Genomic DNA, 14,349 nt, shown 5'->3' with positions numbered 1-14,349 from the left:
GCCAGTGACCTCAGCAGACAGGAGGGAGGACAGGCCTGGGACGGCATCGTTAAATGGAGAGGTACATAAATTATTGCCAACTCCTCTGTAGTTAAACATTCACAAACACAGCAGAATGAGCTTTCTCATTTCTGAGAGCACGTGTGCATATGTGCGTGTGCAAGTTGTCTTCCACTAATACCAGTTGACTGCATTTTTTTCTTATGGAAATTCTCATTTGTGAAATATAGTAACATGGGCAGGATTTTCAGATGTCTGGGGCTTTTCTATTTGTTTATCTCCCTCTAAAAATTATATTTGTGGAGTACTTAGGATATGTTAGGCACTGTGCAAACTTTATTTAATTCTCTAAAAAACTTTATTAGGTTTTATTAGTTTATTATTACTGTTTTTTACATAATGAAACTTAAGTATGGAGGGATTCAGGGTCGCAGAGGTAACAAATGGCAGAGACAGGACTCAAACAAACTCCAAATGTGCTGCTCATAACTGCTGCTCTACAAGGCCTAGAGAAGAAAAAATTGCAAATTTTATTTAATTCATATAGTTGCCTGCTTTTGGAAGAAAACTTCCTCTAGTGGCTTCACTCAGAAGGAATAGTAATTGACCAAGAACCTCATTTTTCACACCAGGTCCCAGGGCCTTTGGTGAAGTGGTTAATATGTCCCTTAATGTGTGCTCTACCCTCATATCTGAGGACCAGTTCTTCTGAAGGAGTTACATGAGTGGGGCTCAAATCCTTCCTCTACCACTTAGAAGCTGTCATTTCTTGGCCAAGTAATTTTCTCTCTCCAAGCTTCTGCTTGCTCATCTGTAAAAGGGGAATGATGGTAATTCCACCCTCATAGTGCCCTACAGAAGGTTAAATGAGAGAAGACATGAACAGAGCTGAGCATAAGACCTAAGTGAACTGAATGCTCAATCAAATACTCAGACAGTGGAAAAGCAGGAAAGAAAACATTGCCAACCTCATGGGAAGTCTTATAAAACAAGGTTAATTTAATCTACAGTTAATGTGGATAGATATAGATATGTAAGGTAGCCCCAGTTGTACATGTGGCTTGCCTATGAAGAACACATGGCTAATTTTGGCCCCTGGACAAATTCCAAAGCAGATCACTGGATAACTCATGCATATCTTGAGGTTTCCCACAAATGCCATGTAAGGTAGCATAGCTACTCTACAGCATACGTAATCCCAGTCCAAATGGCTCAGGTCTTATAGATTCTCCCTTCTGTCTAAGTTCCCTTTCCACCCCCACTTCTCCCTAAAGTTACTGGAGCCATGGTGTTGTGGCTTAAATTTTGGCCAAAGTTGGGCTAATCTCTGAGGCCGCTTCCCTGGAAATCTAGCTGGATCCCTCATTCCTTCCAAGCCTCCTCCACAATAAAGTGAACCAGCCTTTCCTCCTCCGCCATTCTGAGGAAATTCTTCCATAGACTTGAAGATGGGAATTTGGCTCCCTGACATTTCCAGAAAATACACAGCATTGCTGTGAGCTATGGATATATTGTATCCACACTCCTGCCAGGTTTTCTTGAGAGAAAATATTTTTGAAGGCTGACTCTCCCTAAGTAAGATGAATTTCGACTCAAAGTAGAATAATCATGCTTCATGTTTGACTAATTTTAGAGTTTCGAACCATAAGAATCTACATTTAGCTTCTTGATTCTCATGCTAATCCTGTAAGTAGGAAGAGAACCTATTTTTACAGATTTCGTGGGCGAAAATATGCTCCTTAGAAAATAATTCTGCAGGGTACTTTGGAAAAGGATGGAGATTTTGTTCAGTTATAAAGAGAAAATTGGGGGAAAAGCAGTAATCTTTTTGATATGGGCATGCATGAAAAAATATTTCACTAACATAAGTCAATCCTCCTCTTCTATCAGAACATTTATGAAATACTTTTCCTCATGTTTTAACCAAATGTGTTGATTGGTCTTCTTAAAGAAGCCAAAATGCTGTAGTTGGAAAACAAAGATCCTAATGACAGAGCAGGTAGTGGTTAGTTATCTCCAGGACTGTAAACTTCCACATGACAGAAATGTCCATTTGACTGACCTTCACAGCCTAATACACTATAGCCAAGAACTTTAGAAGTGTTTTTGATGGTGATGTTTTAGGGCTAAAGTATGTTACATAGCTGTCACAGCAAGGAAGAATATGACATAAATGCTTTTGTCTGCACTTCCAATTTCATATTTAATAGTTTAATCAGGGGATTTTATCTTGATAAACAATTCCAAGAATTTAAAACTAGATTTCTAGTGGGGAATGGGAAGCCCACAAATTTTATACCTGTCTGTGAAATGCAAAATCTTGTTCAATTACTACAAATGTATTGATAAAGGAAGAATCTGGTATATAAATGATGAGTTCTTAGTCCTTTTGTGAGAAGGAAGAGAACATAGGAACACCTCAAACAAAATCGCCAGATCTCACCTATTAGATAAATATTTATATCTCTACACACCAACACACATGAAACAATAATTTTCAAGACAATGGACATCAGGAAATGAAAGACTGATCCCTGAGAGACAAAAACAAATGAAGTAAACCCTATGATTGCTCCAGCTTACTGCCATGGGGCAAGAAGAAGGAACTGGGGTGAAGCCCAATGCACTCCTTGAGATGAGGAGACAGAGATGAGAATCCAGGGAGACCAAGGTGGTAAGAGTTCCCAGGACAAAATGCCAGAGAAGAGAGAGCTGCATAGAGAGAGAACACCAGAGATATACAAAGGGTCCCCTCAATTATTCAGCAGAGTGGTGAGGGCACATGCATGTGATGAAATGCCCTGAGCCTGGGGGAAGAACCATCAGAAAAGATTACAGAATAGTGCCAGTTGCTCATAGAGGGCCAGGAACAGTGCCTTTTCTTGCCAGAAAGCCTGGAAAAACTCATAATTCATAGAGTATTGGAAAGAAAACTCAGGGAGGTCTTGTCTCAGTAGTGGGGAATAATTAGCCTTAAATTAAGCACTACTCTAGACTAGCCAAACAAATCATAATAGCACGACCTAAAAGGAACAAATAGTTTTCATGTAACATGAATATTTGTAGGAATACACAAGTATTCCACATCCAAAAAGGAAAATTTCACAATATTTGGAACAAAAAGAAGCATGAAAACATGACCATAATCAAGAGCATAATCACTCTAAAACAAACCAGAACTGACACAGATGTTAGAATTAACAAAGATATTAAAACAGTTATTATAACTGTATCTCATATGTGAAAAAGTTAAGTAGAGACATGGAAGATACAAAAAAGAAAAAGATTCAAATAGAATTTGTAGAGATAAAGGTTGCAATGTCTAGGATGAACAATATACTGGATGGGATTAATAGCAAATTAGATTTGGTAAAAGAAAAAATCAGTGAACTTGAAGATGTAGTAATGGAATTATCCAAAATAAAACTCAGGGAGAAAAAAGATTTTTTTAAAAAATGAAAAGAGCATCAGAGTTCTAATACCCTGTCTCAATACTTGGTAGAAAATCAGCAGGAAGACAGTAGTCTTGAGCCACACTAGCAACTAACCTCACCTAATGGATATTTATAGAATACTCCACACAACAACAGAATACATATTCTTTTCAGTACACATGAAACACTTACCAAGGTAGACCATATTGTGGGCCATAAAGCAATTCTCAAAATTTTAAGAGATTGAAGTCACACTAACTGTATTCTCTGACCAAAACAGAATTAAATTAAAAATCAATAGCAGAAAGATCTTCAAAAAATCCCTAAGTATTTGGAAACTAAATAAGATGCTTCTAAAAAATCCATGGTCAAAGAAGAAATCAAAAGGGAAATTAGAAAGTATTTTCAAATGAATGAAAATAAAATCACAATATGCCAGAATTTGTGAGATTCCGCTAATGCAGTACCTAGGTCATCTATAGCATTAAATACTTATGTTGGTAAAGAAGAAAGTTTTCAAATCAATGACTTCAACTTTCACCTTAAGAAATCAGAAAAAGGAGAACCCTACGTAAGCAGCAGAAGAAAGGAAGTAATAAAGTGGAACTCAATGAAATGGAAAAGAGAAAATCAGTAAAACCAAAAGCTGTTTCTTTGAGAATATCAATAAAATCAATAAACTATAGTCAAAGTCACCAAGAAAAAAAGAAGACACTACTAATATCAGGAATGAGAGAAGAAACAGATATTAAAAGGGTAATCAGAGAATATGATAAATAATTTTTTGCCTATAAATTAGCTTGGGTGAAATAGACAAATTTCTTGCAATTCACAAATTACCAGAGCTCATTCAAGAAGTAATCTAAATAGCCCAAAACCTATTAAAGAAATTGAATTTGTAGTTCAAAATTTCCCATACAGAAAACTCCAAACCAAAATGACTTCACTGGTAAATTCAACAAAACACCTAAGGAAGAAATAATATCAATTCTACACAAACTCTTACAGAAAACTAAAGAGGAAGGAATTCTTTCCAGCTCATTCTCTAAGGCCAGATTACCATGATAGCAAAACCAGACAAAGACTTTACATGGGTGTACTCCAATATTCCTTATAAACATAGCTGTAAAAATTCTAAACAAAATTTTAAGTAAATCAAATCCAATAATATTACCTTGATTGTCATAATCATTACACAAGGTGTGGTGATATCAAAACACCACATTGTATACCTTACAGTTTTTACATAACTTTTATTTGTCAAAAAAATTCAACAATAGATAAAAAAAATAATGTGGAGTTTACCCTAGAAATTCAGAGTTATTTGAGCTACAAACATGTAATGGAGCATTTGCCCTGTTAATAACATTATCTATGGTGGGTTTTTTTTTTTTTTTTTGCATTCTATTTTGTTATTAAGGTTTTATGGCATTAATACAGGTTAATTAATTCATTTGTGGGTATTATTGTGAGGAGTAAATAAAGTAATAAATATACAGCATTAATAATGGGGTTGAGCACAAATGGGGATCAATAAATTTTTGCCAGTTAAAAATCTACTTCTTGCTTGATTAGGTTTATAGACACACTTCTTTCATAGAAAAAAGAACATTGGCCACCTACTTCCTGTCTTTCTGAGCTGGCATTTCCTGTTGTGGCTTCACTGACCAGTCACCATCCACATGATTGTGGACATGGTTTTATGATCCCTTAGGCTTAAAGCAGTGTTACTTAAAGTCTGATCTACAGCAAGATAAGGCATTAGCATCAGAATGTAAATCAGGGCACTGTTTCCTTCATTGAGAAAGTCTTGCTACCACAAAAAAAAAAAAAAAAAAAAAGCCAAACTAAACAGTGTGCTTAGTAATGTTGATGACTTACAACATGGTGCAAGCTCCTTATTTTGTCCTGGGCCAATAAACAGTTTGCAGACTGGCACCTTAAGTACCAACATCTTAGAGTATTTAAGGTCTTACACAGAGTTTGGATTGTAAAGTCAGCATTTATACTTGCTCTCATGACATCATACTATGGTACATATTTTGAACATGTGTATAAAGGTATATGTGTTTGTGACATCAACAAATATGACTTTGACATATATACTTTTCTCTTAGAGCTGCTGCATAATAATTAGATCTCATGCAAATGTGTACTTCAAATTTTGTAATCATGTGGAGTGCACTAAAAATAGTTATATGTTTCTCATCTTACATATGAAAATAGCTAGAGATCAATCAGTCCTTTGACAAAGATCTGAAATAGGCTAGGAAATATGTTTCTTTTCACATGATAGCACCTGTTGAATGCCAGTGGTTTCCCATGCAGTGTGTAGAGACATATTTAGAGAATGCATCTGGGAACAAGTACTGTAATTGATTTATGTTGTCTGCCAGGGTTATGGGAATAAAGCATGGCAAAATCCCAAGATGTGTATTGGTCATCCTTGGCTAGGAGTTTTAAGTAATTTTAGCCTTCTTTTAGCCAAGTTTAGCCTTCTACTAAAGAGAGTGACTTGAGCTGTTCTATTGCAGGACATGAAAACCATGGCAGAAAAGAAGAACCAGGTCTTACTAATGAACCTGGAGATACCTCTCTTCAAGAATATTACATGGATGTGGCTTTCCTCATAGATGCTTCCCAAAGAATAGGAAATGATGAGTTTAAGGAAGTGAAAGCTTTTCTAATCTCAGTGCTTGATTACTTTCACATTGCCCCAGACCCACTGACCTCCATGTTAGGAGACAGAGTGGCAGTCCTGAGCTATTCTCCTCCAGGCTATATGCCCAACAGTGAAGAATGCCCTGTCTACCTGGAATTTGATTTGGTTACTTATAGCAGTATATTCCAAATGAAACATCATCTCCAAGACTCTTTTCAGCAGCTCAATGGAGATGTTTTTATTGGCCATGCTCTGCAGTGGACAGTTGACAATGTGTTTGTAGGAACCCCCAACCTGAGGAAAAACAAAGTTATCTTTGTTATATCTGCTGGCGAAACCAACCCCTTAGACAAGGAAGTCTTAAGAAATGTAGCGCTGAGAGCCAAGTGTCAGGGCTACTGCATATTTGTGTTTTCCTTTGGTCCTATACACAATGACAAGGAATTAGAAGAATTAGCCAGCCACCCACTGGATCATCACTTAGTCCAGCTTGGCAGAACCCACAAGCCAGATTTGAACTATATCACCAAGTTTGTCAAGCCATTTGTTCATTCAATCAGACGTAAGTCATTAAACGTTTTCTCTTCTATTGCTTTTGCAGTAGATTTAATGTCTCTGTGTACAATCCACCAATTGGCTTAGTAATAAATCCTTACTTCAGTGGTAAGTGGTATAGTCTAAGGTGTGAGTAGGAGGCAGTGAGAAAACCAGAGAAAAATATCAGGTCTTATTGACCTTGAACTTTACTGCTGCACTGTCAAGGTCTTTGCCAGAAAACCCCCATGTAGGTAGAAAGTGTTTTTTAACCCTAATCTGTTTACTACGTACTTGGTACTATGTACCAACTTCTTTAAATGGATTATATCATTTAATCCTCAGTACAGCCCTCAAAGGAAAGTACTAGTATCTCCATTTTACAAGTGAGAAAACTAAGGTTCAGAGACATTAAATAAATTGCTCAAAAGCTTAGTTTGAGAGTTGGCAAATTCTAGACTCAGCCCCATGCATTCTGAACCCAGAGCTGTGCTCCTGTTCTTTAAACCATATTTCAATTCCTATACGCTTAACGAAGTACACTGCTGTAATCAGTAATACCCCACTACCATCACCCTCCATCTACTCCAGGACTTCTGTTTTATCTTTCATTGTAAATTACCTTTGGTTATGACTTTAATTCTTTTGAGCCATGGGCATGAATCTCTTCTAGAGCATTTGTCCCAGACAACTGGCTCAGGCATAGCCAAGCAGGGTCTTAAGCATGTCTTTTTATAGTGGGGCTTTGAGAGTGACTGCCCCAGCCTCTGTCCATGAGTTCCAATTTTAGACATGGGTATAGTAGTATACCTGAGAGCTTGTGACATCAAGCAAATTCTGGCCTGTGCTGGGATTAGGAGTGAGGCAGAGGCCACATTGAATAGTTATTTGCAGCTCCTGCGAGTTTACCAGAGAATAACAGAGATGCAGATTTGCTGCCACTCACAAAGCCCCAGGGCTCATGTAACCCTCAGGAATTTTGGAAATCAAGATTTATATGTATCGTAGCAGGCTTGTCACTTGCAAAAAAAAAAAAAAAAAATGATGCCTTCTTCCAACCCTAAGATAAATAGGGCAGACAATTACAATAGCTCAATGTGTCTTCTGGAAAGATCTTCCTTTTAGAGGAATAGAAATAGATGTTAGAAGGGATTGAAAGATGTCCTTGAATTGTATCACAAGCCTGTGAAATACAGAGCTTGAGAATTTTTGACTCAATCACTGCTGTATCTCATTGACTTTGCCAATGAGGTATTGCAAATATCAGAGGGTGCCTACTTTGCCGAGTACCTTATAAAATTAATTTGCTCTTGAAGACACCTCCAACCACAGGAAAAGATGAACTGACTTTGGGCAATAGAATATAGAAGGGTAACATTTAGATTAACCAGCCCACTCTTTCTCCAGGTGCCATCAACAAATATCCCCCTGCAGATCTGAGACCCAAGTGTGTTAACATCACCTCTCCCAATCCAGAGAATGTTGGCTCAGGAAACAATGTATTGTGAGTTGGCAAATTCACAGTTTGGGTAATATTACAGTTGGAAACAGTCCTTATAAAAATAATTTGAAATGAATGGTGCTTTAGTTTTCAGGATGCAAGTTTGGTTGGGATGTAGGTGTGTGTGTGTGTGTGGGTGTGTGTGCGTAAAATACTCCTGGTTTGTGATGACTCACAGATCTGGAGTTAATAGCAGATAGAATATGACCCATATTAGAAAGAACCATGTTCCCATTTCTGTAGCTTTTATGAAAAAAAAAAAAAGGCTCTTTGTAATACCTTATATAACACCACTCTAATATTGGGTACTGCCAAAACAGAAAACTTATAACATCAAATGTTAGGTACCACATAGAGCAGAAGAAAACCCAAAATATAAAAAATGACAAAAGCAACCAAAACATTTGCCATTTAAAAAACAGAACCCATATGAAGACTGGTAAGAAGGATTCTTTTATGTTTGATTTTGCAAAGTACAACCCTAAGTACTCAATAAAAATTCAGTGGTGAAAATAAGATTGCTTTGGAGTCCTAAACCACTGATACAACATTCTAATTTCCCTTTGGAATATTAAAAAATTGCCCCTGAGTCAGATTTCATCCACAAACTATTTGGACTATTCCAATCACATGCATAAAATTTATTGCTGTTCTATATCTGCCTGTTTTTACATTTAATTCTGCAAGGGGCTTGGCTAATGTATTTTTCATCTCTTTTCTCTGTCACCTTAGCTTTATTCCTGAGGTGTATAAAATAGAGACAGGAAACAGTGAGCTGTTTGATGAATTTGATTCCCAGGAGCAGCATTTCTTTGTATTAGGGAACAATCCTAGTAATGGTTCTGAGACTACTACTGATTTGATCCAAAAGTTATACATGCTCTTTTCAACTGGAGAACTGATGAACGATAAAGAAGAGGCACATTCAGAAGAAATGCCAGCTCTAGCAGATGGTAAACAACAAGATAAAAAAGGTAACCTTGGGTACAATAGAATTGAAGACCCTGAAGTACTTTTGTTTGGATTTTCCCCTGGTGGAGGATGAGCAAGGATGAGCAAGGATAACTCACTGGGACAGGTAGAAATGACAGGATAGAAGTGCCTATCATCTAGGGCTGCAAGGGGTTCCCAAAATGAGGAGGCAAACAAGATATAACTCTAGAAAGGCAAAAAAGGGAGTCAATGGTGTTGACAAAACCAGAACTGGAAGTAGGTATAGATGTTTGGTGTAGGGTCAGGAAATGGAGACAGGAGAGGGATGAGAACAAGGACCACACCGGTCCTGAGTAAGCAAGCAGAGCCCTGCATCCTTGTGCAAAATGCAGGGGGGAAGGAGCTATGCAACAAGCCTCCAGTGTTTGAGGGTCTGCATTCTCCCTTAGTAACCTAGGCTTTCCTGCTCTGAGATGTGCGCTTCTAGCTGGTGCCTGGAATGGACAAGGCTGCTGTGGTTTTGAGACTTCTTTGGAGGCTGAGGGCAGCTTCTTAGGCAATGTGAGGTGATGGTTCTGGACCCACAACTAAAGGGAAAATGGAAGATGGAGAACAGGAAGCTATAGTAGGCTCTAGAGTAGCTATTCACAATTTTTGCTGTGTATCAAAACTGTATGGGAAATTATTTTAAAATAAATATTCTTGGGTGTCTACTAAAGCTGAAAGTATACATATACTATGACTAGCAACTTTAATGTATATTCTCAACAGAAAAATATATATTCATCAAAAGTTATGTACTAGAATATTCATAACAGCACTTTTGTAGTGGCCCCAAAGTGGAAACAAAAATGCCCAACAGCAGGTATGATAAATAAATTTTGGCAAGATTATATAATGAAATGCCATGTATGTATGCAGTATATATGTACAATGCTATGTAAGTATGTAATATACATCAATACTTCATATACACATCTATACTATATGTATTAGATATGGGTATAATTGTAGGTATAGCTAGTATATAGATATTGAACAAGATCAGCAAAATGATGGAAAATAGGAGAGATGAGGATAGAGGAAATATAGAAAAATATAGAAAGGGGAGAGAAGTGTAAGAAAAGGAAAATCAAATATAAATACAATGAAATATGTGGTTCCAATCAAGATGGACTAAGCCTACTTTAGCCTCAAGATGGACTAAGCCGATATTGCCTCTCTCCCCCACTGATTACAACTGAGAACTCTGGAGAAAATACAAAAAGCAACCACCTGAGATCTCTGAAAGGTAACAAAAAGCAGATTTTAGTGAAGTTTCTCATTTTCTTTTCTGTTTTCTTTTGTGGCTTTGTGCTGAGGGCAGACCCCAGTCCTGAACTGTGTGATGGCAGTGGGGTAGGAGGCTAAAACTCAGTAGAAACCTCATATTTCTGGGCAGAAGAACTAGGAAAAGGGGCCCTTGTTTGTCAGTGAGGTGGTGGAAGAAATCCCCATTTTCCCTCTCTTTCCTCTCATGGTTTTTTTTTTTTTAAAGATTTTATTTATTTCACAGAGCACAAGAAAGCACAGAAGCAGGGGGAGAGGCAGAGGGAGAAGGAGAAGCAGGGTCCCCATTGAGCAGGGAGCCTGATATGGGGCTCGATCCTAGGACCCCAAGATCATGACCTGAGCCAAAGGCAGATGCTTAACCAGCTGAGCCACCCAGGCACCCCTCCTCTCACTATTTCACCCACTGTTTTGCTCTGAAGGTGGGCACAGTTTGGAGCTGAGTAGAAGACTAACTAGCTAAAACTAAAGGGAAACCCTGTTTTTCTGGCCAGAGGAACTAGGAAGAGAGGCCCTGTTGCCCAGCATGTGGGGGTAGCCCCAGAGAGAAGAGAACTGGAGAAGGGGGTCCTATAATTCTAATTATGGGAGCTGCATACGCCCTGGGCTCTCCACTAAGCTGTGCATGGATGGGGAAGATCCAGGACAGGAAGATCCAGGACAGGCTTTGGACATTAAACTGAGGATGGAACCACTGCCCACAGGAGGTAACACAGCACTTGCCTTCTGAACCTACCAGGTTAATTGTCTGCTGACAAAAAAAATTAAAATTCTACACAGAATCATACTAGAATTTAGAGTCTATACAATATAATATTCAAAATGTTCAGGATAAAATCTAAAATTAGACAACATACAGAGAACCAGAAGATGTGAACTATTCTCAAAGGAAAAGACAACCAACAGACAAAGCCATTGAAGCAGCTATGATAACTCTACTCCATGAGATAAAGGCAAACAACTTGAAATGAACAGAAAGACATTCTCAGCAGAAATGTGTTGTGATGGGCACTGGGTGTTATATGTAACTAATGAATCATTTAACACTACATCTAAAACAGGGTGCCTGGGTGGCTCAATCAGTTAAGTGTCTGCCTTCGGCTCAGGTCATGATCCCAAGGTCCTGGGATTGAGCCCTGCATTGGGCTCCCTGCTCAGCGGGGAGCCTGCTTCTCCTCTGCCTGCCATTCCCCCTGCTTGTGCTTGCACTCTCTCTCTCTTGCTCGCTCTCTCACTCGCTCTGTGTCAAATAAATTTTAAAAATCTTTAAAACAAACAAACACTACATCAAAAACTAATGATGTACTATATGTTGGCTAATTGAACATAATAAAAAAAAGAAACATAGACATAATGAAACAGGAACTGAAAGGAAATTTTAGAAGTGAAAAAATATACAGTGTCTGAAATTAAAAAAAAAAAATCATTGGACAGCCTCAAAAGCGGAAGGAAGATGACAGAGGAAAGTCAGTGAACTTGAAGATATGTTAATTATATGATCTGAAAGGGATTTTTGAAGATGAACAGAACCTTGAAGACTTATAAAATAATATCAGAAGGCCAACATTTGTTTCATTGGCGTTCTAGAAGGAAAGCAGAAAGAAAAAGAAGTTAGATTCAGTTAGAAGAAAATGTATATTCGAGGAAATTATGGACAAAAAATTCCCAAATTAGTAGAAGATATAACTTTACAGAGTTTAAAACCCCACTCAAGACATATCATTAACTGCTGAAAACAGAAAAGAAAAATCTTGAAGCAGCTAGAGAAAATCTACATATTACAAAAGAAGGGAACAATTCTTCAAATGATGGTAGATTTCTCATCAGAAACCATGGAGGATGAAAGACAGTGAAACATCTTTTTCTTTCACATACTGAAATCAAAGAACTCGGAACACAGAATTTTATATCCAGTGAACATAGCCCTCTGGAATGAGGGCAAAATAAAGACATTTCTAGATAAAGGAAAACTAAGAGGATTTGTTGCTAACAGACATGTGCTAAAGGAAAGCAGTGATGGGAGAACCAGGGAGTTGGAGTGAGGCCAAATGACTAAGGACCAGACAGCTGAGAGAACATACTGAGGAGGGGATCCAAGAGGGAAATCAAGGAGGGGATTGGAAAGGGAGACTGGTTGAATGAGACAAAGTGGCATGTACCAGCTGCAGCTCACCCATGTACAGAGCCATATTATCTATAAGGTAATTTCATATAAATGATCCCATTGAGTTCTCTCCAAAACCCTGTGTAGGAGACAGGAAATAATACCCCTCATATTTGGATGGAGAAACTGAAACTCAGATAGGTTTAGTGCCTTTCTGGGACTTGACCCTGGTCTGGCAGGTCCTGATTTAGTGTGCTCTCCCAATACTGGAAGAAGGAATCAGATCTGAGATAGAGAGGGTAGATGTAGGAGGGGTTATCTTATTCAGCTCAGGCTACCATAACAAATGCCATAGACTGGGGGGCTTAAACACAGTAATTTATTTTCTCATGGTTCTGGAGGCTGGGAAGACCAAGATCAGGGCATAAGCCAATTTGGTTTCTAATGAGGGCTCTCTTTCTGGCTTGCAGACAACCACCTTCTTGCTGTTTTCACATGGTGGAGACGGTCCTAGTGTCCCTTCTTCTTCTAAGGTCACCACTTTTATCAGATCATGTCTCTATCCTTAAGACCTCATTTAACCTTAGTCACCTTCTTAAAGGCCCTATATCCAATATAGTCATGTGCGGGATAGGACTTCAACATATGAATTTGGGGGCACACAATTCAGTCCACAGCAGGGCATATAATTAACAACATAATCACAGGAAGGAACCCTATAAATCAGCATTTCCCAAGCTTGTCTCTGCATTATAATGACCTGGGTGTTTGTTGACAATTCCACAGTCCAGCTCACATTTCACATCACTTAGGTCATATTCTCTGGGAGTGAGACACAGGCATCCATTTTTTTTTTTGTTTTTTGAAGCCCCAGAGAAATTCCAATGTGCATATAAATTTGAAAAACACTGCTATAGATTTCTATTCAATCAGTCCTGTTAGATATCTTGAGGTGAGATGGCTGCTGAAAATGATAAGGTTGGTAATTCAAAAGGATTATCAAGTGAGCATTACCGAGACCTTTCTTGTTTGTTATTATCCTTCCAAATTTCTTTCTTCCAGAAGTTTTCTCCATTTTTCTACTTAATTATATATCCTACATCTAGAAGTCTCTTTACTCATTTCCCTCTGAGAGTTCTAGCCAACAACTTGATTTGGTGACATTTGGCCCGCTCTGCTCCTTGAAGTCAGTCTGAGTCTCTTTAGGAAATGTTAGTTTGGCTTCTTTCTTGGAATCATGGAAGATTAGAATTTGAAACTGGAATGACTTTAGAAATCAGTGAGTTGTCCTGTATCTTTTTATAGATAAGGAAATGGAAGCTGCAGACATCTAAAAGTGTCTTACCAAAGAATATTCACAGCACCTGATCCAACACCATTTTGTCACAAAGATTTATACCCTACAATTATGTTTATAGAACACAAATTCACCTTAAAGTTAATCCATGGAAAAAAGATAATAAAATCTTTATCTGAAAAAAAATCGTTATCTGGGTTGTTGAAAGGTTGGAGATGATACATATGAAGGTCAAAATACACACTGTGCTTGGTACATAATCAGCTAGTATTATCCTACACGAATGATCTAAGTCTGGTAATATATTTGACAATTAAAAATAAAAATCCATTGTGAAGAATGATCAGCCCTTATATGCTTTGTTTTCCCAAAGAGAGTGGGCTTTTCTTTTTGCCTGTTCATTTTTCTGATGTTTTGATTTTATCCATCAACTTAATTTACAGATTATTTTGCTCATTATAATGTACATTTGCAAGATTTTAATGTGAATTTTTAAAAAGTATAACTGTATTCCTTTTCCCATTATGCCAATTTAGGGCTTGTTTCTTTGTCTTT

The 14,349-nt window shown here is 37.8% G+C and overlaps 1 protein-coding gene across 1 annotated transcript in view; it reads left to right on the top strand.

Annotated features, from left to right (window-relative positions):
- The window catches only part of COL6A5 (collagen type VI alpha 5 chain), an 88,472-nt gene extending 74,641 nt beyond the window's left edge, over positions 1-13,831 (top strand). The window contains exons 37-40 of the mRNA XM_032409212.1: positions 5,969-6,658; positions 8,038-8,134; positions 8,864-9,105; positions 13,803-13,831. Of these exons, the coding sequence (XP_032265103.1) occupies positions 5,969-6,658; positions 8,038-8,134; positions 8,864-9,105; positions 13,803-13,831 (1,058 nt within the window). The remainder of the gene's footprint in view (positions 1-5,968; positions 6,659-8,037; positions 8,135-8,863; positions 9,106-13,802) is intronic.
- The last annotated feature ends 518 nt before the right edge of the window (positions 13,832-14,349 follow it).

The sequence above is a fragment of the Phoca vitulina genome, unplaced genomic scaffold (genome assembly GCF_004348235.1).
Source record: "Phoca vitulina isolate PV1807 unplaced genomic scaffold, GSC_HSeal_1.0 scaffold10, whole genome shotgun sequence".
In the NCBI taxonomy this organism is placed as follows: domain Eukaryota; kingdom Metazoa; phylum Chordata; class Mammalia; order Carnivora; family Phocidae; genus Phoca; species Phoca vitulina.
Note: the sequence above shows the minus strand (reverse complement) of the source record. Positions and strands in the feature narration are given on the sequence as shown.